The following is a 27,557-nucleotide window of genomic DNA, read 5'->3' as shown; positions in this document are numbered from 1 at the left end:
ATATCTTATTTATCTTTTGTCTTACCTTTTCATAGCAACTCTACCCTACATCCTATTTATCTTGCACATTTATCATTTAAATTATTGATGCTTAACATTTCTTAATAACAAAGAACAATATGAATTGTTTAAATATTATATCATTAAAATAATATTATACAATATAATAATGAAAAAAGTATTAAGAACATCTCCAAACCTTGCGTGAATTATTAGTTTCATTCTTGAACTATTGACATCCTTAAAAACACCCTTACTTCACTAACTCAACTTAAATATATCCTCAATCTTATAACACATGAGTGAAATACACCCCCTAAATTATTCTCGTCAAGTTAAAAAGTGTTTTTAACCGTTCTCTTGGTTTTTTTTATTAAGAGGCTCATATATCTATAAGAGTTTGAGATCACTTGCTATTGTTATGTGGTAAATCAAAGATATATTTAAGTTTAGTTAATCAAGTAGATATAAATTTTTAAGACTGTCAATAATTCGAGAGCGAAACTTAAAAAAAGAAAGATAATGACCACGTGGCAAGATGAGGGTTGAAAGAAATGCATGCACACCCCCCAAATCACCACTCTCTTTTTGTGTCCCAACTATCTTTTGTCTTATCGTCATAATACATTATTTCCGTGACTCTCTCTCTCTCTTTTTTCCATCAATTATTATTTATCAAAATGATTCATTTAAATCATTTTCTCATCCACAATTACATTATTCCCCATTTTTGTACTATACTTTTTCTCTCTCTATAACAGAAAAAATTAAATAAAAAATTCAAAGGAAAAAAGAAGGCGGTGGCGCGCCGGAGAAAGCGGTGGCCGGTGGTGGGTTCGTCGAAAGTTTCACTTGTTTGGTTTTCTAACTAATGTACTCTTACTACTTTGTAGTTATTTTACATATAATGTTATTATGGAAGCAGTGTAATTTGTTATTTGTTTTGTTTGATGATTGCATTTGCAGTAGGAATGATTAGTTTGCTAAATCTTGAAAAGGGTTTGAGTTAAAATCACTTCTTTGAACTTATACAGTGAGGATTGGGATGGAGAAAATAGAATTTGTACTGTATTAATTTTCTTTTGTGATTTTGCCTTGTATGGAAAATTTGTTTGTATTGGAATGAAAATAGGCCCAAATAGAGTTAAACTGGGATTGAGTTGTAGCTTATTGATTGATATTCTTCTATGATTTGGGAGTTTTATTATCTTTTCCCTATTTCAGTTGTGACTGGTTTGTTTCATATTAAAAGCAGTCTTCACTAATGTCTGAAGAAAATAGTCTTAAGCTAACGAAACATTGCTGTGAGATATCCTAACTAAAGCTTGACAACCAATTCTTTACTTTTTGAAGAATATATGAATTAACAGTTGTAGAATCTGTAGAAGATGATTAGTAGGTAGTGATGAGTATGATAATCTGAATGTGCTGAAATATTGAGTCAAAGGTTTGAGTTTGCTTTTCTCTATGCAGTATAGATTGGAGATATATATATTGGTGGTTAGCATGAGCTGTGGCAGATGATTTTTAGGTAATGATGAGCATGATAGTCTGGAAGTTGCGTTCATGGACACGCCTGAAAATAAGAAGCTATCTGAGATAGTTGATGTAGTAAAATCATGGATGCCGAGAAAGATAGAGGCGCAGGTGAGTGTGTCCAGAGATTTCTGGATGCCTGACCAGAGCTGTAGGGTATGCTACGAGTGTGACTCTCAGTTTACTGTATTTAACCGCAGACATCATTGCCGTCTCTGTGGCCGAGTTTTCTGTGCAAAATGTGCATCAAACTCTGTTCCTGTCTCAAATGAGGAGCCCAAGGCTGGCCAGGAAGATGGAGACAGGATTAGAGTATGCAACTTCTGTTTTAAGAAATGGCAGCAGGGGTTAGCTACGGTTGATGGTAGGATGAACCTTCCTAGTCCAGGACTCAGTCCATCTCCTTCTACCACAAGTTTGGCTAGCAACCAGTCTGCCTGTACTTGTAACAGCGGTAGCAGCGGTAGTTCAACTGTTTACCCCACAGGACCATATCAATATGTACCATGCAGCTCATGTCAAAGTGCTTCTCAATCAGCTCAGATGGGTCCGGCAACTCTCCAGCAAGATCAAGCAACATCTCTGGGGAATCCAGAATTCGGTCATTTTGTCTCTTGCTACAGGTATCCATAATTAGTTTCATATGTACAGATGAATAGAATGTATAAACAAGATTCCATTTCCTTTATGCCCGTCTTGCTGGTTTGCTGACACATTTAAATTGCATTTTTGCTGCAATCATATTTAATATATGGTCAAAGCCTAATTTACATGTTGCTATAGCCACATATGGAACAACATACATTATATCTTAGCTGATCATTAGATGTGATTGTTAGAACTAGAATAGGAACATGAATAGTATATAGAATCCTCTTGTATAAGGATTGTAATCTAGTGTCTATAAATAGGGCTCAATGTAATAATGTAGACGTACAATTCAATAATATTTTTCTCTTATATTTCTCACATGGTATGAGGGCATTGGTTAAAGCACCTGGTGAAAGAAAATTAGGTCAAAACAGCTACCATGTTTCAAATTATGCCAACTTCCCAGTGCTGTTTTGTGTCAACCCCATATCCGTTAATGTTGTGCGAAAACCAACACCACCATAGACTATAACCCACAAAATTTCACCGGTAGAAAACTTTCCACGCGCCCCCCATGTCGTTGAAGCAACCTTCTCTGGTGAGATCTACACCACACGTCGGGTGCGTGAGCCTCTTTCCCGCCAGTTTCTCGAAAAGTATCACTGTACATCATTCCAGTGAAATCAATAGTTGTTGTGCAAGTTTCAGTGACTATTCATAGCTCTCTCTAATTACATTGGTGTTGTGGAAAATCCACCACCACCACAAGGTTCAGCAATATCTGGCAATCAAAGCCCAACTAGTGTTGCCAGTTGCAGATCCCTTATGCGCGACTAGATCTAGGGTTCCAGCGACCGCGTTAGTACCACACACTGGTGTGATCCTGTTATGGCCAGTTTTCCAGCGACTTTCTTGTTGAATATCGACCCGTCTCTTGATAATGAGACGATCCATATGTTTTATTTCAAATTTAGAGCACTTTCCGGCATCCTCTACACTGTTTCCGGCAGATTTGAGTTTTCTAGTAGTGCTTTCTCTCTGTTCCAGATTCTCTCTGATACTCTCCCCCATGGCTAAAATAGCATTTGTTCACCTTTTTCTATGTATGACTTCCTTTCTCCATTGGCCTCATCATTAGATGGACATTAAGAATGATATTCTCCACGGTGATCTTGCGAAAGAAGTCTATATGGAGCAACCACTTGGTTGTTGTTCACGAGAGTCCAGTAGCCTTGTATGACGATTGCACATATCACTCTGTGGTCCGGAATAGTCTTCTGGAGTTTGGTTTGGGAAGTTCCAACACAACTGTGAGAAATGAGGTAAAGAATATTATTGAATTGTTGTTGTTACTACATTATTACACTGAGACCCTATTTATAGACACTAGAATACAATCCTTTACCAAGTAGGATACTATTTACTATTCATATTACTATTTGTATTCCTATTCCTATTCTAAATAGGATTGTATAAACCTATTCCTACTCTAACAGGATTGTATAAACCTATTCTTATTCTAATAGGATTGTATAAACCTATTCATGTTCTAACACTCCCCCTCAAGCTAGTGCATACAATTCATATACCTAGCTTGTTACAAATGTAATTAATACGAGGATCGATGAGGGGCTTGATGAGATTTTTGCAAGTTGATTAGTTGACTTCACAAAATTGACAGTCAATCTCAATGTGCTTGTCTTCTCATTAAATACTGGATTTGATGCATAATGTCTATCGACCTCAATGTGCTTAATCTTCTCATGAAATACTGAATTTGATGCATAATGCCGATAAAACACAGAGTGATAAAATTACAGTGTTGAATTTCCCAAACCAAACTTGCAAAGACTGTTTAAGACCCCATAGAGCGACTCACATAATCGACATACAAGGCTACTAAACTCCCCCCTAGCAACAAAATTAGGTGGTTGCTCCATATAGGCTTCTTCACAATGCAACGGTCACCGGAAAGTGCTTAAAATCTAGTATAAAGTATATGGATCATGTTGGAATCAATAGATGAGTCGATATTAAACAAGTCACCGAAAAACTCGTTGGAACATGCTCATATGCCGGAGTATTAGATTTGATGGCTAAAAGTGGTCACAATCTAAGAAATAAAATTATATGGGTAGGGTCAGAATGATGTCACGACCCAACTAGAAAATAGAAATTATATAGGATAGTTCAAATTGATGGAACGACCCCATTGAAAATGAGAAATAACAGCACGACCCTACTGTAACAGAAAAATTATACGGGTAGGGTTGGAATGATGGCACAACCCTATGCAAATCAGATTTGAGGAGTCACCGGAAAGACAAATGGAACTATGCAAATCAAATCTGAGGAGTCACTGAAAAGACACATGATGCTATGCAACTCAGATTTGAGAAAATAGTTCGAAAAATTCACGGTACTACACAAATTAAGTATGAAAAGTAGTCCGGAGAGATGCATGGTGCTACACAAATCAAATTTGCAAAAAAAGGTAGTCACCGGAAGGATGGGCACAGTGCTACACAAATTATATATGAAAAAGTAGTCACTGGAATGATGACACAGTGCTACACAAATTAAATATGAAAAAATAGTACACCGGAAAGATGACACGGTGCTACAAGAATTAGATATAAGAAAGTAGTCACCGGAATGATGGCAAGGTGCTACACAAATTAGATATGAGAAAATAGTCACATGAAAGATACATGGTGACCCAACTTTTGCTAACATAATCATTGGCCAGACGAGCAACATATATGGGTGCCACCCGCCGACAGCGGAAGCTCTTTGATTTTCTACCAAGATCGTAGAGGCTCTGATACTATGTGAGAAATATAGGAAAATAATATTATTGAATTGTTGTTGTTACTACATTATTACACTAAGACCCTATTTATAGTCACTAGAATACAATCCTTTACCAAGTAGGATACTATTTACTATTTCTATTACTATTTGTATTCCCATTCCTATTCTAAATAGGATTGTATAAACCTATTCCTACTCTAACAGGATTGTATAAACCTATTCCTATTCTAATAGGATTGTATAAACCTATTCATGTTCTAACAACAACAATTAAGGAGTTTGGCATGACTTGCAATGGAGTTAATTACTTGGTGTTTTATTGACATTCTGCACCAAAGCTATGTATTTATTTGGTGTTTATGTTGACGTTATCATTATCCTTGGCAATAATCAAGATGATATCACTAATTTGAAGCAACATCTCTTTCAACATTTCTTGACTAAAGACCTCGGCTGAATGAAGTATTTTCTAGGTATTGAGGTTGCTCAGTCCAAATGAGGTATTGTTATTTTGCAACACAAGTATGCCTTAGATATTCTTGAAGAGTCAGGAATGATGGATTGTAGACCCATTGATACTCATATGGAACCGAATGCTAAACTCTTGCCAGGATAGGGGGAGCAATTTAGCGATCCTAGAAGGTATAGACTGCTAGTTAGAAAGTTGAATTATCACATAGTGACTACACCTGTCTCTCTTTTCCTACGACTGTTGTAAGTCAGTATATGACTTCCCCCAATGATAGTCATTGGGATGCAATTGTTTGGGGAGATTGAGATTTCTTGACAATAAAACCAAATGTTTGTAGATGTTAGGCTAGCATTAATAGAGTATAATCGACTCAAAACTTCCTAAATTCTTACCTTAGCTTGTGGAATAGGCCTGTTGGCAGGAAATCACCCAAAGACCCAAAGACCCAAAGACCCCAAGCTCCAACTCTTTAACCTCTTCTTCTACTCTTTGCACAACTGGTCTATTTAAAGCCATGGATGACCCACGACATAAGCTAATCATGCGCTCCCCTAGCATTACTCGCTTGTCTGAACCGTAGCTTCTGGCGGCGTGTGCAGGGTTGGTTCAAATGTTGGAAAATTTTACTGGGATTTGGTTGCCGACCGCTAACGGATCACGTGGTGTTGTTGGTTTTCGCACAACACTGAAGGAAAAGCAGACGCCGCAAATTAGCGCACGGTGACTGTATTTTCTTATCCTAGATGTTTATCACCAATGCTCTTATACTTCGTGAGAAATGAAGGAGGAAAATGTTATTGAATTGTGTTGTTACATTGTAGATTGTGCCCTATTAATAGACACTACGTTACAATCCTTTTCCACATAGGATACTATATACAAATCCTATTCTTATTCCTGTTCTAACAATAATTTAGCTAGGAAATCTGTATACTCAATCAACAGTAATGTACCCCAAGCCATGTTCAATAGCTTGTCTGGTCTGTTTGTTTATTAATAAATGACCCAAGTTTGAGCTCATATGAGCTGAGCGAGCTTTCCTTGTGCATATGCCAGTTCATTTACCGTGTATTGTAGTCTGTGTAAAGTTTTTCTGGAACAAGAAAAATGTGATTATTTGTTATCTCTAGGTCTTGAGTGTTATTGCTAAAAATACTTATTCGGTTATTCTCAATTTGGATCTTGTCGTTAAGGGGGTATAAAAACTCAAGGCTACACTTAGCACGATAATAGAAAGGTATGATAACCCCGCTTTATCCTATCCAAGTACTAATGACCTATCACTAACGGCATATTTGGATCCCGAGCAAGGTTTTTGTTGTTCATTTAACTCTGTGCTTTCCAGGAAAGAAGAGCTCTACTTTTTGTGGTGCACACTTTGAGTGGTAGGTTGGGTTGTTTGTATGGGCCAAGCATGTATAGTATTGTCATGAAAGATAGATGAGACACTTGAATCAGACCTTTACTTTGCTTGCTTTCATGTATTATTATTAGACTAATATCTTTCCAGTGTATGTTTCAATTAGCTATCTTAGCATTTGTATGGCAGGAGTGATGATGAAGATGATGATTACGGTGTGTGTGGATCACATTCTGAGCCAAGACACTTTACTGCAACAGATGTCTATTATGATGGTGCAATCAACTACAAGGAGAGGAATAATATTTGTGGACCAAACAATGATCAACCTGCTGAGATTGAATCAAGTAGTGTAAATTCCTCATCATTGACAGAGAACTGTGAATGGAAGAACTCAGAAGGGATGAAAGAACTTACAAAAGAAACAGATACTTGTATCAATGGTGTCGAGCATGAAGGGCCTCCTCCTCATGATGTGAATGCCACAGATAATGCACCTGTTGATTTTGAGAATAGTTATTTACTCTGGTTGCCACCAGAGCCAGAAACAGAAGAGGATGATAGAGAATCTCTTTCATTTGACGAGGATGATGATGGTAGTGAAGAAGCGCCAGGGGAATGGGGTTACATGGATTCATCATGGAACTTAGCTGGTGGAGAGTACCATAATAGGTCAACCGCGGAGCATAGGAAGGCCATGAAAAATGTAGTTGATGGACATTTTAAATCTTTGATTGTGCAGCTTTTGCAAGTTGAACATATTCCTCCAGCTGAGGAGGATAATAATGAGAGTTGGTCGGAGATAGTCACATCTTTATCCTGGGAAGCTGCTACACTCCTAAAGCCTGACATGAGTCAGAATGGAGGAATGGATCCTTGTGGATATGTGAAGATTAAATGCATTGCCAGTGGACATCGTAGAGAAAGGTTTTCTACATCCGACTATATGGCTTTCTATTGTGACCTAACCCAAACTCTCATATACCTTCTTTTCATCTTCTCTATAAAAGAATTACAAAGAAACACTAATTTCAACACCTCATATGTAAACAAAATTTTCTTGTTGTGCAACATTGCAGCTTAAGCTATTGTTCTCCCTGCATTCTAACTTGATCCTTATTTATTTTAGTTATGGACTTCCTATTTGTCTTTGATTAGACTCCTATACTGTGCTGCAATTGCTTCTCATTATCAACCAAATAATTGCAGGCTTTGTGATGCAGGAGTCAAATTTTCAAGTTGCTTATTTTTATACTTGCATATATTCTAATGAGGTGTATGAATTGGTGCCATATGTTAATTTTTCCATCAGGATTTGGCAGTCCTGTTGAATGATTCTTTACTTGGTTTCTGCCATCGTTGTGCTTCATTTTTCCATTAAATCATTGGTCATACTATGCAAGTATTGGTAGTTTATTTTCCTTCTGCTGATAAAGTTCTCCTTTATGCTATTTACTAGTACGGTGGTTAAAGGCGTTGTTTGTAAGAAAAATGTGGCGCACCGGCGAATGACCTCAAAATTCAAAAAGCCTAGACTCCTAATCCTTGGAGGAGCACTGGAATATCAAAGGGTGGCTAATCACTTGTCAAGTTTTGACACTTTATTGCAGCAGGTTTTCACTCGATCCAATTCTTTGTTGATATTTTTAGTTACTTGATAGGATGTGGAAATGCAATCTGGCCCCCAGACTGCAGGATCTTTGGAACTTTGAACACATGGTTGTTTCTTCCTTGTTGCTAGTGGGAGGTGACATGTATTCCGTGGAATTAGTTGAGGTGTGTGCAAGTTGGCCCGGACACCACGGTTATTAAAAAAGAAGATATCTCCGTATCACTCTTTGTCCTTCACGAGACCTTTTTAAGTTCGTGTAGAGATGAAGCATTTGTGCTAAATACACCATCTTTTTTATTCTTTTTCCATGTACATCACATCACACCATATATACTTAATAAAACTGTAGGAGCCTTTTCCTCATAGATTAGCCTTGAATTGGCTTTAGATCATATACATACCATGATAGCAAAATTACAAAATTAATGATTGAAATACATGGATAAGATAATGGCTGAACATACCCAAGGGTGTGACCTAGTGATCAATGAAGTGGTTGAGAGCCATGAGGTGTCTGCAGCTTAGTTGCGCGGACTCTTCACTTTTGATGCCGCACCCGTCTCGGATTCTTCAAAAATACACTACTTTTGGCGAATCCGACACGCACCCATTGGCATTTTTGAAGAGTCCGAGCAACATAGGTCTGCAGGTGGGAGGTGGCAAGATCCCGTGGAATTAGTTGCGGTGCACGAAAGCTTGTTTGGAAACCACAGTCATCCAAAAAGAAAAGATAATGGCTGAACCATGATACAGAATCATTTCCCATAAGATTCAGAACTGAACTATTTAAAAGAAGCTGGGGAAGCTAATATGTACACTATCATTGATATTGCTTCGGAGGGCTTCTTTGAATTCTAGGATCCAGTTTCTATACATTTATTTGCTGGGTAGTACTTCAATTTGGGAAATTTTGAGATTTCGTTAGTCTCTTTTTTTTTTTTTGGCTAGAAGGAGGAACAGTTGGTTGAGGGGGAGAGAGTGGAAAGGTAAGAGGTAATTTCCTTGTTCACGTAGCAAGTAAACTAGAAGTAAAGGGAAAAGTGGAGGGTTGTACTTCATTCTTCATCTACTTTTCAATCCTTCCAAAATTGAACAGAAAGAAGAAAAAAATATATACTAGCTCCTTTCCAGCTAGTACTGAACAAGTAATGGGCTATGAGATACATCCCTTGATGGAGGTAACTCAAAAAACTCCCTCCTCATATTCTAGTTAAACATAGTTTAACCTAAAATTTGAATTTTGTTGGCCATACGTGTTGTCAATCAGCTTAATCATCTTTGTTGAGATGTTGCAGTTGTACCTGTTGTAACATAAAAAAACATGATATGGGGAAGTTTTTTTGATGAAGTAAGATGCTGTATTAGAAAGGCATCAAGAAGATGCAAATTACATACACAAAAATATGGTTAACTCCTGAGAACAAAAACACCTATTAATCAGGGAGTTAACCACAAGCAAAAGGATGGTCGCTAAGCCATATTGAGGGAGCTAATGAAATCTAAGAGGGGTAATATATCATTTTACAGTGGATAAGTTGCTCCAATGGAAGAGACTAATAAGGCAAAAGGATTTCAAACTTGCTAATTGGAGTTGAGATACCATCAAAACATCTGAGATTCCTTTCCTTCCAAATACACCAAAAATACATGATGAAATCATCTGCCAGGTCTTCTTGATGGGGCTATCAACTTCTCTAAGACTCCAACTTCCAACTACTTCTTTGACACTTTGCGGGAGAATCCAGTTGATACCAGCAATTGAAATAAACATATTCCAAAGAGCTGTTGCCACTGGACACTGCAGAAACAAATGATTCACTGATTCCAGGCTATTGAGGCCTATGTTGCGCGGACTCTTCATTTTTGGGGCCGAACCCGTCTCGACGCGACACTGGTGCGGGCGCGGGTGCGGGGTGCGTGTCGGATTCGGTCAATCCGATCCGGATACTTTGACCAAAGCCGAGAAAAAAAATGGGGAAGAAGAGATAATTTCATGGATGGAAAAAAGAACAAATAATTCAAAGTTTTTTTCTTGAAAAAGAAGAGAGAGCTTTTTTCTTGAAAAGGAAAAAAGAAGGCTAGGGTTTCTTGGGAGAAGAAAAGGCATTCTTGGGAGAAGAAAGGGCAGCACGTCAGAACACGTCAGAACTTTAATTAATTGTACTACTATCTAATTTAATAGGCTATATATATAATATATAAATGATTTAATAGGCTATATATATGTACTACTATCTAATTTAATAGGCTATATATATAATATATAAATGATTTAATAGGCTATATATATGTACTACTATCTAATTTAATAGGCTATATATATAATATATAAATGATTTAATAGGCTATATATATGTACTACTATCTAATTTAATAGGCTATATATATAATATATAAATGATTTAATAGGCTATATATATGTACTACTATCTAATTTAATAGGCTATATATATATATAGGGTTAGGATAGCATTCTTGAGGGTAGTCCAGGTGAAACACTTGATTTTAGGGGGTAGTCTAGTCTTCCAAATCAGTTTCCATGGCCACTGGTCTATCATGGCATTTGAAGAGCACAACTTATGGTATCCTTCCTTCACTGTGTATATTCCTTTTTCAGAGTTGCCCCATTTTAAGCTATCAGGCAAGTGAGGGGTCATTGAGGCTCCTTCTAGAATTCTGAAAAAATCAAAGAGCTCATTAAGCTCCCAGTCTTGAAAATTCCTTCTAAAGCGTGGTGCCCATATTCCACCTTCTCTGTTTTGAGCCACTGAAGAGTCTGTGTAGAGGCTATCCTGTAAATAGCAGGGTGGGAGACATTGAGAGGTTGATTGTTGAGCCACCTGTCTTTCCAAAATTTAACTGAGTTCCCATTTCCAATCCTGAAGGACACCTCTTGGAAGAACTCCTCACTTAGCTGGCTAATGTACTTCCAAGATCCAACTCCATAAGGATCATTGTTCTGCTTGGTGCTCCATTTGTCTTGCCTCCCATATTTGGCATTCACTACCTCTTTCCAGATACATGTTGGTTCTTGAGCATATCTCCACCACCATTTCATTAACAGGCTCTTGTTGTGCTTCTTTAAATCTCTGATTCCCAAACCTCCGTGCTGCTTTGGCATAATTACATTTTCCCACTTCACAAGATGGAACTTATGGCCCTCATAGCTCCCCTTCCACAAAAAAGATCTTCTGATTTTGTCAATTTGATTCTGTACCTTGGATGGTATTGGGAGCATTGACATAATATATGTGGGGATACTGTCAAGTACACTGTTGATAAGAGTCAACCTGCCTCCCATTGAGAGATATTGCATCTTCCAAGTTGCCAACCTTCTCTCCATTTTCTCGATAACTTCATTCCAAACTCCTGCATCTTTGAACTTTGCTCCCAAAGGGAGACCTAGGTATTTTGTTGGAAATGTGTCAATGCTACAACCCATGATGCCAGCCAGCTCTTCCAAATTAGGGACCTCATTTACTTGGTAGATCTTACTCTTCTGCATATTAATATGTAGCCCGGAGATTGCTTCAAATAGGAGTAGTGTTAGGTTGAGATATCGCACCTGAGACTTCTCTGTCCCACAAAAAGTAAGAGTATCATCCGCGTAGAGCAAGTGAGTCACAGAGATAGAATTATCTTCGTTGTTGCCCACCCTGAATCCTTCAATCCATTGCATTTGCTTTGCCTTTGCTAACATCTTGCTGAGACCTTCCATGGCAAGGATAAATAAGAATGGAGAGAGTGGGTCTCCCTGTCTAATCCCTTTTTGAGGGGAGAAGAAACCAACTGGGGATCTATTCACTAGAATAGAATATTTGACAGTAGTAATGCTGAATTTGATCCACTTGATCCACCTTTCGCCAAATCCCATACTCCTCAGCATTGATAATAAATAAGACCAATTGAGTTTGTCAAAAGCTTTTTCCACATCTAACTTGCATAGGATTCCAGGAACTCCACTTTTTAGTCTTCCATCTAGAAGTTCATTTGCGACTAAGGCTGCATCAGTAATCTGCCTGTTTTTTTGGGGGTGGGGGGTGGGGATGAGGAAGGCATGTTAATAAGAGGATGTAGGTCACAGGGGACAGCTGGTCAGTGAGTCTATGATAGTGAAGCAAATGAGATAGGCTCAAGGAGGGAGGTCTCTGTATGTGCAAAGTGTTTATGTATTGTACTTAATGTTTTTCTTTAAATTTCTGATATTACAAGTTCTTTTTATTCTGTTTCTGTTATCAGTTTTTTCTGGTTTTGTTTGTCCTTCATCAAAATAGTAGACCGGTTCTTCTGATGACTTATACAATGTACTTTCCAAGTATTCACTAGATAATACATTAGAGACTGTTCACTGTAGGGAGAAAATAGTTTTTTCAAGGGATTAACTAAAATATAGTTAGGTGCTACGGTGCCTGTTACTCTTATTGGAGGTATGTGTTAAAAGAATTTGGAAGAATAATTAAAAAATGTCTTTCAATAATTTTATAAAGCTTGAGGGGTTTAAATAGACAACTTGAAAACATAATTGGCAGAAAGTCTGCATAATGAAAATTCAAAAAACCCAGCATCTCAACAAACTAAACAAATATAATAGAAATTTATAACTCAAAAAAGTAGATTCATCCTAAAACTAAGCAACTTATTATGCTAAATTAAAAAACTGCTTCAGTAACTGAGGCAAATTTCAACCTAAGTTGCGCGGACTCTTCATTTTTGCTGTCGACAAGAGGCGGGTGCGGGTGCGAGTGCGGGATATGTGTGGGATTCGGTCAACCCACATAGGATACTTAGACCAGAGTCCATGGACACATTTGATCCACAAAGAAAATAAGATTTCATCTTCACTGACCAAATCTGATAGATTTGTGAAAATTTGTGGGGCATTCAAAGAGAGATTGCAGCTTGCCATGTTTGAAAAATAGGTCGAAAATTAGTATTGGTTAAAAATGGATTGAAAATGGTTCTTTAGATGAACTCACAGATCCCGTAAGACTAATGAAACTCTGATACCACTATTGGTTTTTAAAAGATGGTGCAGCAAAAAAGATTGGAAGAATAATTTTAAATGTCTCTCAATAATTTTAAACATTATCTGCAGAAAATTCGTATAACAAATTTTTAAAAAAACTAAAATACCTCAACTAAAAAATCTAATGGAATTAAAAAATTCAAAAAAGTACATTCATCCTATAACTAAGCAATTTATTATGCTAAAAGATGCTGCAGTGACTGAAGCAAATTTCAACAGTATGTCGTTGGTTTCTTGTTATCGAACCATTCAGATTAGCTAGAATGCTCTAGTTTCTTGATATGTTGGTGTTGACCACGGATAGAAGACTTTTTAAAGAAGCCACATTGCGTTATTTGGGTCATCAGTTTTATTTGGATTAACACTGTTTGGTTCATCACTTTTACTTGGATCATTCTTTCTTCTAGGAAATGGACCATCTGAAGATGGCTGTTGCAAAGATTGATGCTCATCATCCAAACATTTTGTTAGTAGAGAAATCAGTATCTCGATTTGCGCAGGAATACCTGCTTGCGAAAGACATATCTTTGGTTCTCAATGTGAAGCGGCCGCTTTTAGAGCGTATTGCCCGTTGTACAGGTGCACAAGTAGTCCCTTCAATTGATAGTCTTACAACGCCAAAGTTAGGGTACTGTGATTCATTCCATGTTGATAAGTTTGTGGAAGAGCATGGTAGTGCTGGGCAAGCTGGAAAGAAAATGACAAAGACCTTGATGTTTTTCGAAGGATGCCCAAAGCCATTTGGCTGTACAGTAAGTTGCATGTTTGATGGCTTGTATGTTATTAGCTGGAGCATGAAATAAATCTGAATTGTGTGGAAAAATTACATTCTATTGGTTTTGGTTGTACACTCAATTTCTTTATGGCGGACATGGTGATATTTCTGTTTTTGTTGCTTTAACAAGGAGTTCCCAAAATTGTTCTTAGTTGAAAAATTTAAGAAAAGAAGAAAGACTGACCCTTTGGCAGAACATGCTCATTGGTAGGATATGATATTACAGTTGACCTTTCGTCTCAATATTTGAATAATCTTGCTGTGAATATGATTTGTACTTCTTTATAATCAAGTAGTATTAGTATGTAAATTATTTGAGTTAGAATTATTCAACTTAGCCATTACACATGTCTTCTATTGCTTATAGGTAATGTTTATGCTTATGATGCTAGAAAATGTGAAACGAGAATGGTGCACCTATTGTTCTGTTCTTGACCAGTCTCCTGGTGCAAATCTCGAAAGCGTGGAAGTTGACCTCTTTTTGTTTGTGTGGGTTCTCAGATTTTGCTCAAGGGTGCCAACGGGGACGATTTGAAGAAAATAAAACGTGTTATCCAATATGGAGTTTTTGCTGCTTATCACCTGGCTCTGGAGACATCTTTTCTCGCAGATGAAGGTGCTTCCTTGCCAGAGCTCCCTTTGAAGTCCCCACTTAAAGTTGCATTGCCTGATAAACCATCTACTATTCAAAGATCCATTTCAATGATTCCTGGTTTCTCCCTACCAGTAGCCCAGAGACCGCTCGATCACCATAACCCTGGCACACCATCTCATTCCTCAACCAAACTGTTGTCTGGTATTACATTACCATCCAGCAGTGCTCCAATGCTTGTTGAACAGTCAAGTTCTCCCGAGTGTTCTAACTCATTAGCTAGTGCTACAACTGCCTCAAATAATGTCGACTTTTCTGATTGTCCTAATTCCTCGCATCATTCAAGGCTTCAGTTCTCAGATCAAGCTGATGGGAGGAATGAAATGGCTCCAAATGACCCTCATGAAGCATCTCCACTAGACAGAGGTGAAGATGCAAGAAATGATTATATACTTAATTTTCCTAGCAATTCTTTGAGGGATGCTGGTAGCTTTTCTCATGTTGTGGGAGGTTTTCGCACGGCACACTTAACTTCAGAATTGGTGATACCAGAATTTGATAATAGTTATTTCGAGGAGTTAGGGTCACTGCAGCAAGATTATCCTTCCTCACCTTCCGACCAATTGATTATTGTAGTGTGCCTTTCAACACGCTGTGTTTGGAAAGGAACTGTTTGTGAGCCCCCTCATATTTCTCGAATAAAATTCTATGGGATCACTGATATGCCTTTGGGACGGTTTTTACGGGACCGGCTGTTTGATGAGGTAGTATCTTTCTTCTTCTTTTAAAGTTGCAGTGTATATATTCTATGCATGCATGGTTTAATCTGGTCTTTTTTCTGATATATGTAATACATTTACCAGAATTTTAGGTGTCCCTCATGTGAAATGCCTCCAGAAGCACATGTTCGTTGCTATACTCATCGGCAAGGCAGCCTCACAATTTCTGTAAAGAAGCTACCTGAATGTATCTTGCCAGGAGAACGGGAAGGAAAGATATGGATGTGGCACAGATGTTTGCGATGTCCTCGGACCAATGGTTTCCCTCCTCCAACCAAGAGGGTAGTGATGTCTAATGCTGCTTGGGGGTTGTCATTTGGGAAATTTTTGGAACTCAGTTTTTCAAATCATGCAGCAGCGAGCAGGGTTGCAAGTTGTGGTCATCTTCTTCACCGAGACTGTCTCCGGTTCTATGGGTATGCTGTTTCCTGTAAGGCATTTTTACGCATTAGCTTTCTACACTGGGATTGTAATGTTTTTACCTATGTTGATGTGTCCTTGTTTTTCTTTAATCAGCTACCTAATATCATGTAAAGTATGTAGAGAGACAGAAACCCGTTGCATCAGTAAAATTATCATAAAAGCCTCGGACGCATTTCCTGTATAATGGTTAAAGTTAGTATCTGTAAGCAAGTACGTTATTTCAAATAGACAGTTCCACATAAAGTAGTGGAAACATTACCTCCTATGTTGTTAAAGTCTGCAGCTAACCCCACTTCAGGTGAAAATTTTGTAACTTGAATTGACTACTATAGACTTGCTGCAACAGCTACTAATGACAAACTCCCTTTTGCCATTAGGTCATAGGTGTGATCATTTTGCTTACCAATTTTTGGTCTGGTTGAGGTTCTTAATATTGCATGGGTCCTTAGCTTTTAGTTGTTTGCATGGATACTCTGATGATGTTGCTCATCAACATGCATCAACTATCCTGACTATTTGACCCAAAAAAAAAAAAAACTATCCTGACTGTTTTATATTAGGGTTTACTGAATGCTCCAAGGCACATCTCCCAAGAACTTTCTCTCTCCTACTTCTTAGGAGTGTAGAACATCTTTTCCGGTGGTTTTCAGCTGGGAAAACCTTTCTTTGTCTTCTAAACTTAAGTCATCAATTTCTGTGATAGCTTTCAATCTTTTCTTTCTTCATTTTCTGTTAAGATGGTGCTTTAATTTTCAGAGATGGGGCATAATAGTATTTACTTGAATGCTGGTTTTAAATCCTCCGACATTACAAGATGGAATGCTGCAACACCATTTAGTTTGAATGGGTGAAGAGGAGCCGTAATATAATGAGAAGTCGTCCGTTGGCAGTAAGATCATGGAATGGATATGCTTTGTCCTTAAAGAGTCCTCGACGGATCAGAAGAATGTGGTAAGAAGATGGAACACCACAGACCAGGGTTCAGAACATTTTTGCACCAGAAAACATAACGAACAAGGGAGATATATGAATATCTTATCCTTAAATGGTTGTGGACTATCCATTCGCTAAGGCAGGACAATAAAGCAAATGGCAGTCCAAGAACCTCAGAGAAGCAGAAGTGAGAACGAAGAAGGGGAACACTAATCTTAGTGATTTTAGTGCGCCAAGGATGACGGGTTGCTAAAAAGATTCTTAGTCAGGTGTTGTGGGAAAGAAGCAGAAGAGAAACTATGCTAGCTGAAGTGAGGATATGGACATCAGTCAACTGGAAATTGGCATTTGTGGTAAATATTTATGAGATGAATGATGACCTATATATCTATTTGAGTTCCCAAATAGGTTCATGGCTGAGAAGATTCTCCAAGGTCATTGGTACTGAATTTTTCTAAAGAGGAAGTTGGCCTGATTTAGCTGGGCAATTTGTTTTTAATGGTCTTCAACATGACAAGGGGTAGATAACACTGACGACAGAACTTCTCTTGTCATATTACTGGGGTATATGCACCTAAATCCTACAAAGAAAGGAGGATAGTGTGGGATGAGATTGGGTCTGTAAGGGGACTAATGGAAAGGCCATGGGCTGTTTGTGGTGACTTTAACGTCACTAGATTTAGCTCCGAGAAGAGGAATTGTAATAGAAGAACAAGGGGTTTGGATGAATTTTCTGATTTTATAGAAGATATGAGCCTAATTGAAATCCAGCTTGAAGGTTGAAACTTCACTTGGTTCAAAGGGTATAATCACGAGACAGCTTCAAGAATTGACAGGATTCTTATTTCTGAAGAATGGGATGACAGTTTCAACAACATTACCAATCTCTTTCCAGAGAAGAATATCTGATCACTTTCCTGTATGACTGTATCCTTACAATGTGGTTCTTGGGTCCAGATAATTTTTTTTTAAAGTTTGAAAACTGGTGGCTAGGATCTGAAGGATTACTGATAGAGTTAGTGGCTGGTGGAAATCTTCCAATTTTATTGGGAAGCCAAGCTGGTGGCTTGTTTTGTGTGACTTTTGGCAAAGAAGCTATCCGCACTTGGGACAATTTAATGAGAAGAAAGATCACAATGTGTTCCAGATGCTTTTTGTGTGGAGTTAAAGCAGAGACAGTTAGTCATCTAATTCTACTTTGCAAAGTAACAGAACAGCTTGGTTTGAAAGATGACAGAAGCTTTAGAGAGTGGGAAGGAAGCAGGATCTATGGCAAAGAACAAAAGTAGATGGAAAATTGTCCTTGCTTTCATCCCGACAATCAGGAAGGGGAGGAACTCAAGATGTTTTGAAAATATGGAGAATTGTATGCAAAAGATCAAATTGAATTGTCTTGTGCTCTTATGTTTTTTGGTGTAAGCACATATACTCAGATGATACTGGCTCTATTATTGGTGTTCTAGATACTACATAGATGTTGGAGGTGTGGAGATAAACTCTGGAGTCTGAAGGGTTCAGATTGAGCAAGACCAAAATGGAATATTTGGTGTGTAAATTCACGATACAGTGCATGAGGCTGGCGTGAAGTGAGGCTTGACACTCAGCTATCTCTAAGAGAAGTAGTTTCAAGTATCTTGGGTCTGTAATCCAGCAAAGTGGCGACATCGAAGATGATGTTACTCATCGTATTGGTGCGGCCGGGATGAAGTGGAGGCTTGTGTGATAAGAAAGTATCACCTAAACTTAAAGGTAAGTTCTACAAAGTAGTGGTTAGACCGGCGTTGTTGTATGGGGAAGAGTGTTGACCATTCAAGAACTCCGATGTTTAGAAGATGCAAGTCGCGGGAATGAGGATGTTGAGATGGATGTTGGGCACACTAGGAGAGATAATATTAGAAATGAGGATATCCCGGACAAGGTGGGAGTGGCCTCTGTGGTGGACAAGATGTGCGAAGCAAGACTAAGATAGTTTAGACATGTGAAGAGGAGATGCATAGATGCCCAGTGAAAAGGTGCAAGAGGTTGGTCATAGCGGGTATGAGGAGAGGTAGAGATAGGTCAAAAAATTATTGGGGAGAGGGATTAGACAGGACATGGTGCAACTCCAGATTACGAGGATGACCTTAGATAGGAGGGTGTGGAGGTCGCATATAGAAGGTTAGTAGGTATGGAGTGTCGTCTTGTTTTCGAGGTGTTTAGTCGTTTTCTTATGGTGTCTTGTTTTTGATTCCACCATCACTTGTTGATTGTGTTTAGATATTATTTTGTGGTTGTTACTGTTTCCTTATTAGTTGCTTTGTTTCTCCACTGTTGTTTTCCTCTTTTCATTATTTGGATGTATTATACTCGAGCCGAGGGTCCTTCGGAAACAGTCTCCTTACCTCCATATGAGGTAGGGTTATGGTTTGGGTACACTCTACCCTCCCCAGACCCTCTACATAGAGGTAGATCAGTTTTGTTTCTCGAGTACACTTGTAAAATGTGGTTTCAGTACACTACCATCCATGTACTGTTTTTCCCACTTGTATATGTTTATATATATTGGGTTTACTGAGTTATTTTTGCTTGTTTCTGAATGTTTCTGTGACCTAGAATTTACAATGTGGACTTCTTGTATTGCTCTACGAGAGAGCTTATGATGCTACTTCTTCTTGCCCTCTATTGAATACATCATTTGATCATTATAAATATGGAGTCCCTGCTAGAAAAAGGGAACTTCCGTTAATAAGAGAGAACTGTACAACAAGAGACTGCTTCTAGAAATCTTGAAAAAATGGATAAGTTGCATCACATCGTGGAAAAGGCTTATATCAGGAAAATCTTACAGGTGTATGGTTTTCTTGTCAGTTTTATTACTGTTCCGTTTGTAGTTCTTCAATGGTGACTTTTCCATATTCTGGGTTAATATTCTCAGTCGGTGTTGTGTTATCTTGTGCTCGATTCTGGTTATGGTGCATGTATAATTAAAAGGTGTTGCCGGTCAAATCTTTCTTAGATTTATTATTCGTGTGATGGTCCCACAGTATTTATTTTCCCTTTCTTGTTGTTCAAACAATGCTTTTCTGCACCTCATCTTTGGTTGTTGCCACAGGTTTGGGAAAATGGTAGCTTGTTTTCGATATGCTCCTGTTCATGTTTATTCTGTCTTTCTTCCACCTTTAAAACTTGAATTTAGCTATGATAATCAGGAGTGGATTCAGAAAGAAGGTGATGAGGTACAGTTGGATTGAATTCTTGCCTAAGTTTTGATACTTCTATGTTTTGCTTTTTTCCTGATGTGCTTGTCTCCTGCAAGAGAAGGTGCGCAGAAGGGCTAATGCGTTGTTTGCTGAGGTGTCCAAAGTTCTTCATGTAAAGTTGGAAAAATTGTCTGTTGATAGCAGCTTGAAAGCACCCAAGATAAGTGAGCAGATCTCAGAGATGGAAGAAATATTAGAGAAGGAGAAAACTGAGTTTGAGGTGATTTCTTACTTGTTTTTTCTTTCCTGTTGTTGAGATACTAAGTCATATCATCTGTATTGTCGGTGATGTATGAACAAATTTTTCAATCTGTCTTTTTGAAAAGGTAGCTATTGGTGACCTGTTTAAAGTTCAACTGTTTTGAAAGATGATTACCAAAGTAATATCTCTCTTGTTTGGTGTGGATAACATGTTTCAAACCTTTTTAACCTTTATAAAAAAACTTGGGAATTTCAGTGTAGTATGTGAGAAAATTCAGAGGTGCGTTCGGTCGCTCTAAGTTATGTGAAAATTAATGCAGCAGCAAGTTGGAGAAGAAAGAAATGATCAGGGTTCTCTATAAGAAATAGCAGTAGAAAAAGAATATGAGAGGAGTCGAGAGAGGGAAACAAAGTAAACTGATTGAAGAGAGACTACAGTCCCAAGATGAACATGTATCCTAGGTTCTTTTGGTTCTAACTGAGAAAGGGTCTTTGGTTTGACTAGTCAGTCAACCCAGAAGTTGGGTGAAAACCATCCATTATAAATGTGTAATATAGAATCCTTCCTTTTGATGGGTTTCCTCAGGAAGAATGCCTCTTAGTCTTGAGTAATTGAGACCATACCCCATACAATTGTTAGGTCTAGGTCCTCGACCTTACCACCTTCCTCTGGGGGAATTAGGAACTCCCTCAACTGGAGGACTGTTCCTCAGGGCTGCGCTACAATCGCTGCTGTTTCCCTCAGTAGATGTACAGCTGTTGGGAACTTCAGTGTAAAGAGCACCATAACTCAAAGTAGAACTCTTTCGTCTAATTAAAAGTCTGCCTGGTGGTATTTTTCACTCAAGGCATGACCTCAAGTTTCCTTCTGAACAACAACTGCACCCCCGGTGATGAGGGGTTGCTCGAGACCATCCCCTCTCTAGTCATAGTGGAAGATAAGCAGTTGCTTAAGAGCCCTCCTAATATGGAATAAGTTCAAAAGTTAATTTTTAGCATGTCGGCGCACACTAACCCCCAAAAAGGTCTCCCATATCCTGTAAAGCCTTATTTAGGGGAAGGTTCTTTTATTTCTTTTGCTTACCCTTTTCATTTTCTTTTGGGTAAGGTAGCAATGTAGCTCCAAATAACTTATTTCTTACTGGTGTCCCATTGTTCTAGGGATTGTTACGCAAGGCACTTAGCAGGGAGGTCAAAGTTGGTGAGCCTGTACTTGACATCCTTGAGATAAATCGACTGAGAAGGCAGTTGGTTTTTCATGCTTATCTATGGGACAGACGCTTGATACATCTTTCCAGTTCTCATGGTAAAAATTCCCAAACTCAGGGCAGTTTGACACAACTGAAGGAGAAACCCCTCAGCTCTAGTGAGGAACTTCCTGAAAGGACTACAATTTCGAGACATGGAAAAAGTTTGGGGAGCTATGATTCAGTTCTTCAGAATGTGAAGACTGACATAACATCTAATGAAGGAAGACACGGTCAGATTCCTGATGGGGTTCATGAAAGATTGACTACTGATGAGAACCTAACTCATGGGAAAGACAGCGAGGATATTTGTGCTAAAAGAAGTACAGGAGATGGAAATGTACTGGAACCTGGAAAAAATGTCAGACGCGTTCTTTCAGATGCAAAGTTCCCTTCTGTGGAAAGTTTATCTGACACTCTTGATGCTGCATGGACTGGTGAAAGCCACCTGGCTATTAAGGAGCATAACAGTGCATTTCCAGGTTCTTTCGTTGTAGATTCTACTGCTTTGACCGGAGTTTCAGCAAATACAGATGTCAAAAGGTCTACGGGTGACAAAAATGGGGCTGAAATACCTCATTTATCTGCTAAGTCTGACAACACAGATTACCTGACCTGGGCAACGGAACATTTCTCAAATTTCTATCGTTCCTTCAACAAGAATATCACAGCAAATCCACAATATGTTGCTAAATTGAATGAGCATAATCCTGTTTATATCTTGTCGTTTAGCGAATTGCAACATCAAGGTGGTGCCAGGCTTCTTATGGCTGTTGGTGAAAATGACATTGTTATTCCAGTTTATGATGATGAGCCAACAAGTATCATCTCATATGCACTTGTCTCACCAGAATACCGCAATCAAATGTCGGATGAATCTCAAAACCTGAAAGAAAATCACAAATTTTCAGCTTCTTTGTCGTTTCTGGATTCATTAAATCTACTTTCGCTTCACTCTGTGGATGAAATAGTTTCGGAATCCCCAAGAAGTTTTGGTTCTACCAACGAAAGCATGTCATCGGGTCTCAGTTCTCGCAACTCAAACATGGATCCACCTGCATATATTAATGCTTTGCATGCCCGAATATCTTTCTCAGATGATGGCCCTCTTGGAAAGGTTAAGTACACAGTCACCTGCTATTATGCGAAGCAATTTGAGACCTTGAGAAAGTCTTGTTGCCCCTGTGAATCAGACTTCATACGTTCCCTTAGCCGATGCAAAAAATGGGGTGCTCAGGGTGGGAAGAGCAATGTTTTCTTTGCCAAAACCTTGGACGACCGATTTATCATCAAGCAGGTAACAAAGACAGAGTTGGAGTCGTTTATCAAGTTTGCACCAGCTTACTTTAAGTATTTATCTGACTCAATAGCTAGTGGGAGCCCAACTTGCTTGGCAAAGATTCTGGGGATCTACCAGGTATCATTTGCTGTATTTCATTTCTATTTAACCGAAGTCACTGTTATAATCAATATTTTCAGCTTTTTGATATTTGTGTGCAGTGGAGCACTTTTATTCTGGTGAGGCAGTCTGGGGTTGTAACTAAGTTGTATCTGTGGGTTATTATCTCCATCTGGCCTCCAAACACAACTTCTTATTGTCAAAATATTTGAAGAATGTGTAAGATTATCATGTTCAGCCCCGCATTTTAAAGTTACCTATTTTTCTTGATAGAGATAATTTTCCAACATAGTCAGTCCTGTGCTTTAGAGGTGCTCCTCGCTCTACCCTAGGAGAAACTAGAGGGTCACCCAAAAAGTAGTATAAATTGGTTCATAAGATAGATCTAGCTTCAGCAATTCGGTCTGCCCTTAAAAGATTTTCCTTACAAAAGATGACTCCCTGAAATTTATTTGCTCTCCAATCTTTAACAGCATTGTTGGATATTTGTTAGGTTACATCAAAGCATCTCAAAGGTGGGAAAGAATCAAGAATGGATGTGCTTGTTATGGAAAATCTTCTTTTTAAGCGCAACATCACTAGACTGTATGACCTTAAAGGGTCGTCTCGATCACGCTATAATTCAGATTCAAGTGGAAGTAACAAAGTTTTACTTGATCAGAACTTGATTGAAGCAATGCCAACTTCTCCGATTTTTGTGGGAACGCAGGCTAAGCGGCTGCTGCAGAGGGCTGTGTGGAATGATACTTCATTTCTAGCGGTAAGCTTTGAAACAGCACCGATATGACTAGTAACTTTGTTAAATTGTGTTCTATAAAGAGTTCTGTATTTCTTCGTTCTAGCTGGGGTTACTAGTTTATCGTTTCCTCTCTTCAATAAAGATTAAAGTAGATGATTGCTGGGACCCCTCCCCCTTTTCTGCCTTTGCCATAATCCACATCTTTTCTTTGTTTTCTAATTGTTTCTCCTTTCTTTTGCAAGATTCACTTGCTACTGCACTAGTTCTCTCATTTGTTAGTAGGTTCTCCAAACTTTTTGTTAGTCAATGTTAACCAGCATCAAGTATATGTTGAAGTGTCCAAAGTGGGACTTCATGCTCTTCAAACACAAGTATTAGACGCAACGTATGTTTCAGTCCCTGGTCTGCTATATTAATAGAGAGTTATGGTTTTGCAGTCAATAGATGTGATGGATTACTCATTACTAGTTGGGGTGGATGAGGAGAAGCAGGAACTGGTGCTTGGTATTATTGATTTCATGAGACAGTATACGTGGGACAAGCATCTTGAGACTTGGGTAAAGGCTTCAGGCATTCTAGGTGGGCCGAAGAATGCAACCCCAACGGTGATTTCTCCAAAGCAATACAAAATAAGATTCAGGAAAGCAATGTCTACATACTTTCTGATGGTGCCAGATGAGTGGCCATCACCAACAGACATTTCTTGTGGATCCCAATCTAATCTATGTGAAGTCTCAAGTAGGCCTACATGAAGTGATACCTTAAATATCAGTGCAGAAAATTTACCCTGACCGGTCTTGGTATAATTTTATCCAATCTTTCTTATGCCATCAAGTTTTGTATATTTTGTGCAGGAATGTTGGGTAGTTGCTTTATCATTATGATTACTTTTGTTTTTTCAAAGCAGTAGTACTACAGAGAGTTATTTCCATACAAAGAATTTGCTATTTTTTGGGCGTTCCGCCAGTTGTATTCTAAGCTCTTGTACAGACAATAGTCAGTCTTCATTTCTTGTTATCCCACCATTCTGATGCTCAATGGAAGCTCTTGGTATATTCATATGTGTTTATATGAGAATTGAGACTCTTTTGACAACGGCTGCCGTGGTAGCAGTAAAGATCAATATAATTTGATCTAGTAAGTCCTACAATCAGATGGTTTTCGAATTTACTGCACACGCGACATTTTGATTTATCAAGTACCTATGCAATGAGTATTACTTGTTGCGATTCTTCGCCCCCTTCCTATTTTGCACACCGTATAGTTGGATCAATTGTTATGTGCTTTCAACTTGCAGAATATTCAGCACAGAAATTTCTGTTCACAATTTTTCCTGGCAACTAGAGAGAGTAAAAGAGCTCGTATTCAACAGTGTAAATTATGATTTCAAAGAATTTTATTTACTTCATTGATTGCTAGAGACTTGGCCATTCTTTGTTGCTTTGTAAGCTTCTATATCTTTTCAATATAACTCTAAATCTCAATGTAATACAATCCATTTCACTATAGTGGCAACATTTGTTTGAAAGTTTTATGGTTGCTACGTGAGGTATTATTATATATGTATATTGATATTTCACATTTACGTTTTATTTAGCTGTTATAAATAGAAGTATGCAATTTCTTTTCCGTAGTTTTATGTTATAAATGAAAACAAAATATTTGTCAAAGTTTAAATCTCAGTTGATTTTCTCATATCATTAATTAAAAATTGAAAAGACAAACATTATTAATAAATTTCATAGCTAGTTGTAGCATACCGACAAGGTGACAGAATTTAAATCAAATAATTTTGTGTACCAAGAAAAAATAATGTATTTGTAAACCAATTTAATCAAAACAATAGAAAGAGTATAAATGTAAAAAAGACAAATATTAGTAGTTTTTTCTCGTTAGGTTATGAACCATAACTGCATGGACACTATCTAAATACAAATTTTCTTTTCTTTTAGATGTTCGTACTTACGATTTTCTATGTGCATGACTTTAATGATGACTGCCAAAAATATTTTAATATTTTATTTTATGCATAATATATTTCTTACAAAATATTTCAGTATAGATGTTATAGAGGAGTATTTTATTAAGATGTACTGTTATACTGAATGTCACTGTTATTATGAGTAGAATGTTGTTATAGAGAAGTAAAATATAATACAAAAAATTGATTTCGAAGAAAATCATGTCATTTGAGTAAAATGTCGTCAGACTATATGCAATATCATGACTTGAGAGCTAAATATTATTAGCATGCAATGCTAATTAAATATTTGATTTTGTAATGAAATTATATAAAACAGTAAGAAAAATATAATAGAGAGAAGACTTCTTATTTCTCTGAAAGGGTATTCAAGTTGATTCACAAATTAATTACAATGAAGGGAAACCCTTTTATTGAATTAAAAAAAAATCATGTGGAAAAAATTCTAGTGAAGGAAAAAGAGTGCACATATCAAATAGTACACATTTTGGATGTTTCATTAAGAACCTTACAAGGAAAATTCATTGGAATAAAACATTGTGAGGGAAAAAAAGTACATCGCATCTTAACTCTCCCTTATGAGAACATCAATTCAAAGACTTGAATCTCCGCATTTCAAGCTTGTGCACCATCTTGTTGAAAGCTGTAGTTAGTAGAGACTTGGTGAATAAATCAGTCATTATTGCTTAAACCAATATGTTGCCCGTTGATAACACCATTCTTGAGAGCTCATGTGTGTAGAAAATCTTGGCGATTTTGAAAAAGGAATATTAAAGGACAATGTCGAGTAGAGTTATACTTTCCTTTTTATTTGGATCGGGTCGTGTCTATTTGTGCCAAGCCATTTGCGTAAATACTTGTTGACTTTCGATTTAATCTCTCTACAATATCACTCTATAAGTACATAAGTTCCTCACATTGAATTCTCACATCTTGACTTGATATTTTCTTATCATCTTGTATTGATATTTCTTTTTCCAATTTAGAAAAAAAATAGTGATGAAAGCTTTAGGGTCCAAAGTAAAATAATCTTAGTGTCATTTTATAAGAAAGGATTTAGAAGCAATCGATGGAAACAAATGATGATGATGATGATGGCTCCAACAATAATCCTATTGTTTTCTTCCTAATAATGTTGTTGATGGAACTTCATTTTTTTTACCCATATTAAAGCATGATGTTTCTTCTTCTATTGTAGCTATATCGTTTCAAAATTTATAGTCATATGCTCGTAATCTTTGTTTTGAGATAAATTGTTCCTTGAAGTAGTAAAGACATCCCAATAATAAATAATATCTTAAAGTAATCATTTAGGCAAAATATATAGAGGTTCCAGCTTCGCAAGTCAATACTCGCCATATATTCAAATAAGGCAAGTACGATCTATTGGCCTGTATATATTTTTCCTAAATGATTATATAAGATATTATCAATACTTAAGATCTCTTCACTACCTCTCAAGGAAAAATTCATCTCAACATTTTTATCAAAAAAATAAAAATTGAGAGCATATAAACAAGAATTTAGAAACAATTTACCAACAATAGATGAAGAAATCATGACATGCTTAATAGATAAAAAAAATGAAAATTCTATCAACAAAATCATCAAGAGGATAAACAATAAGATTATTATTGGAGCCATCATTACCATTTCTTTACATAGAGTTTCTTCTAAATAATTTTTATTAGATGACACTAAAACTTTGGACCATGAAGTTTTCATCAACATTTTTTTTTTCTAAATTAGAAAAAGAAATATTCAGACATGATGTACAGAAAATATTAAGGCAAAGTGTGAGAATACAATGCAAGTAACTTATGTATTTATAGGGAGAG

At 37.4% G+C, this 27,557-nt stretch overlaps 1 protein-coding gene across 6 annotated transcripts; it reads left to right on the top strand.

The window, feature by feature from the left end:
* The first annotated feature begins 706 nt into the window (after nt 1–706).
* Nucleotides 707–24,797, top strand: LOC102588439 (1-phosphatidylinositol-3-phosphate 5-kinase FAB1B-like). 6 transcript variants are annotated; one of them, XM_015307437.1, is made up of 12 exons: nt 707–830; nt 1,479–2,159; nt 6,963–7,700; nt 8,233–8,386; nt 13,819–14,163; nt 14,688–15,542; nt 15,642–15,973; nt 20,005–20,128; nt 20,211–20,372; nt 21,515–23,017; nt 23,493–23,759; nt 24,176–24,797. In XM_015307437.1, exons 2-12 carry the CDS (start codon nt 1,567–1,569, stop codon nt 24,488–24,490), a joined length of 5,388 nt encoding a protein of 1,795 aa, XP_015162923.1. In that variant the 5' UTR covers nt 707–830; nt 1,479–1,566; the 3' UTR covers nt 24,491–24,797. The 6 variants fall into 6 exon arrangements, with proteins under 6 accessions (XP_015162923.1, XP_006344561.1, XP_006344560.1 ...); XM_006344499.2 differs by having other exon boundaries at nt 1,474–2,159; XM_006344498.2 differs by having other exon boundaries at nt 707–834; nt 1,474–2,159.
* Nucleotides 24,798–27,557: the final 2,760 nt, after the last annotated feature.

Source organism: Solanum tuberosum, unplaced genomic scaffold, assembly GCF_000226075.1.
Source record: "Solanum tuberosum cultivar DM 1-3 516 R44 unplaced genomic scaffold, SolTub_3.0 scf00058, whole genome shotgun sequence".
Taxonomy (NCBI): domain Eukaryota; kingdom Viridiplantae; phylum Streptophyta; class Magnoliopsida; order Solanales; family Solanaceae; genus Solanum; species Solanum tuberosum.
The sequence above is the reverse complement of the archived record's forward strand: the minus strand, read 5'-3'. Positions and strand labels throughout refer to the sequence as shown.

What these genes read in the sequence shown, in the direction of transcription:
- LOC102588439 (XM_015307437.1), top strand. Translation starts at nt 1,567, where the DNA reads ATGGACACGCCTGAAAATAAGAAGCTATCTGAGATAGTTGATGTAGTA. An exon ending in GACTGTCTCCGGTTCTATGG is followed by an intron (nt 15,974 to 20,004) that starts GTATGCTGTTTC and finishes TTGTTGCCACAG; the next exon opens with GTTTGGGAAAATGGTAGCTT. An exon ending in AGGAGAAAACTGAGTTTGAG is followed by an intron (nt 20,373 to 21,514) that starts GTGATTTCTTAC and finishes CCATTGTTCTAG; the next exon opens with GGATTGTTACGCAAGGCACT.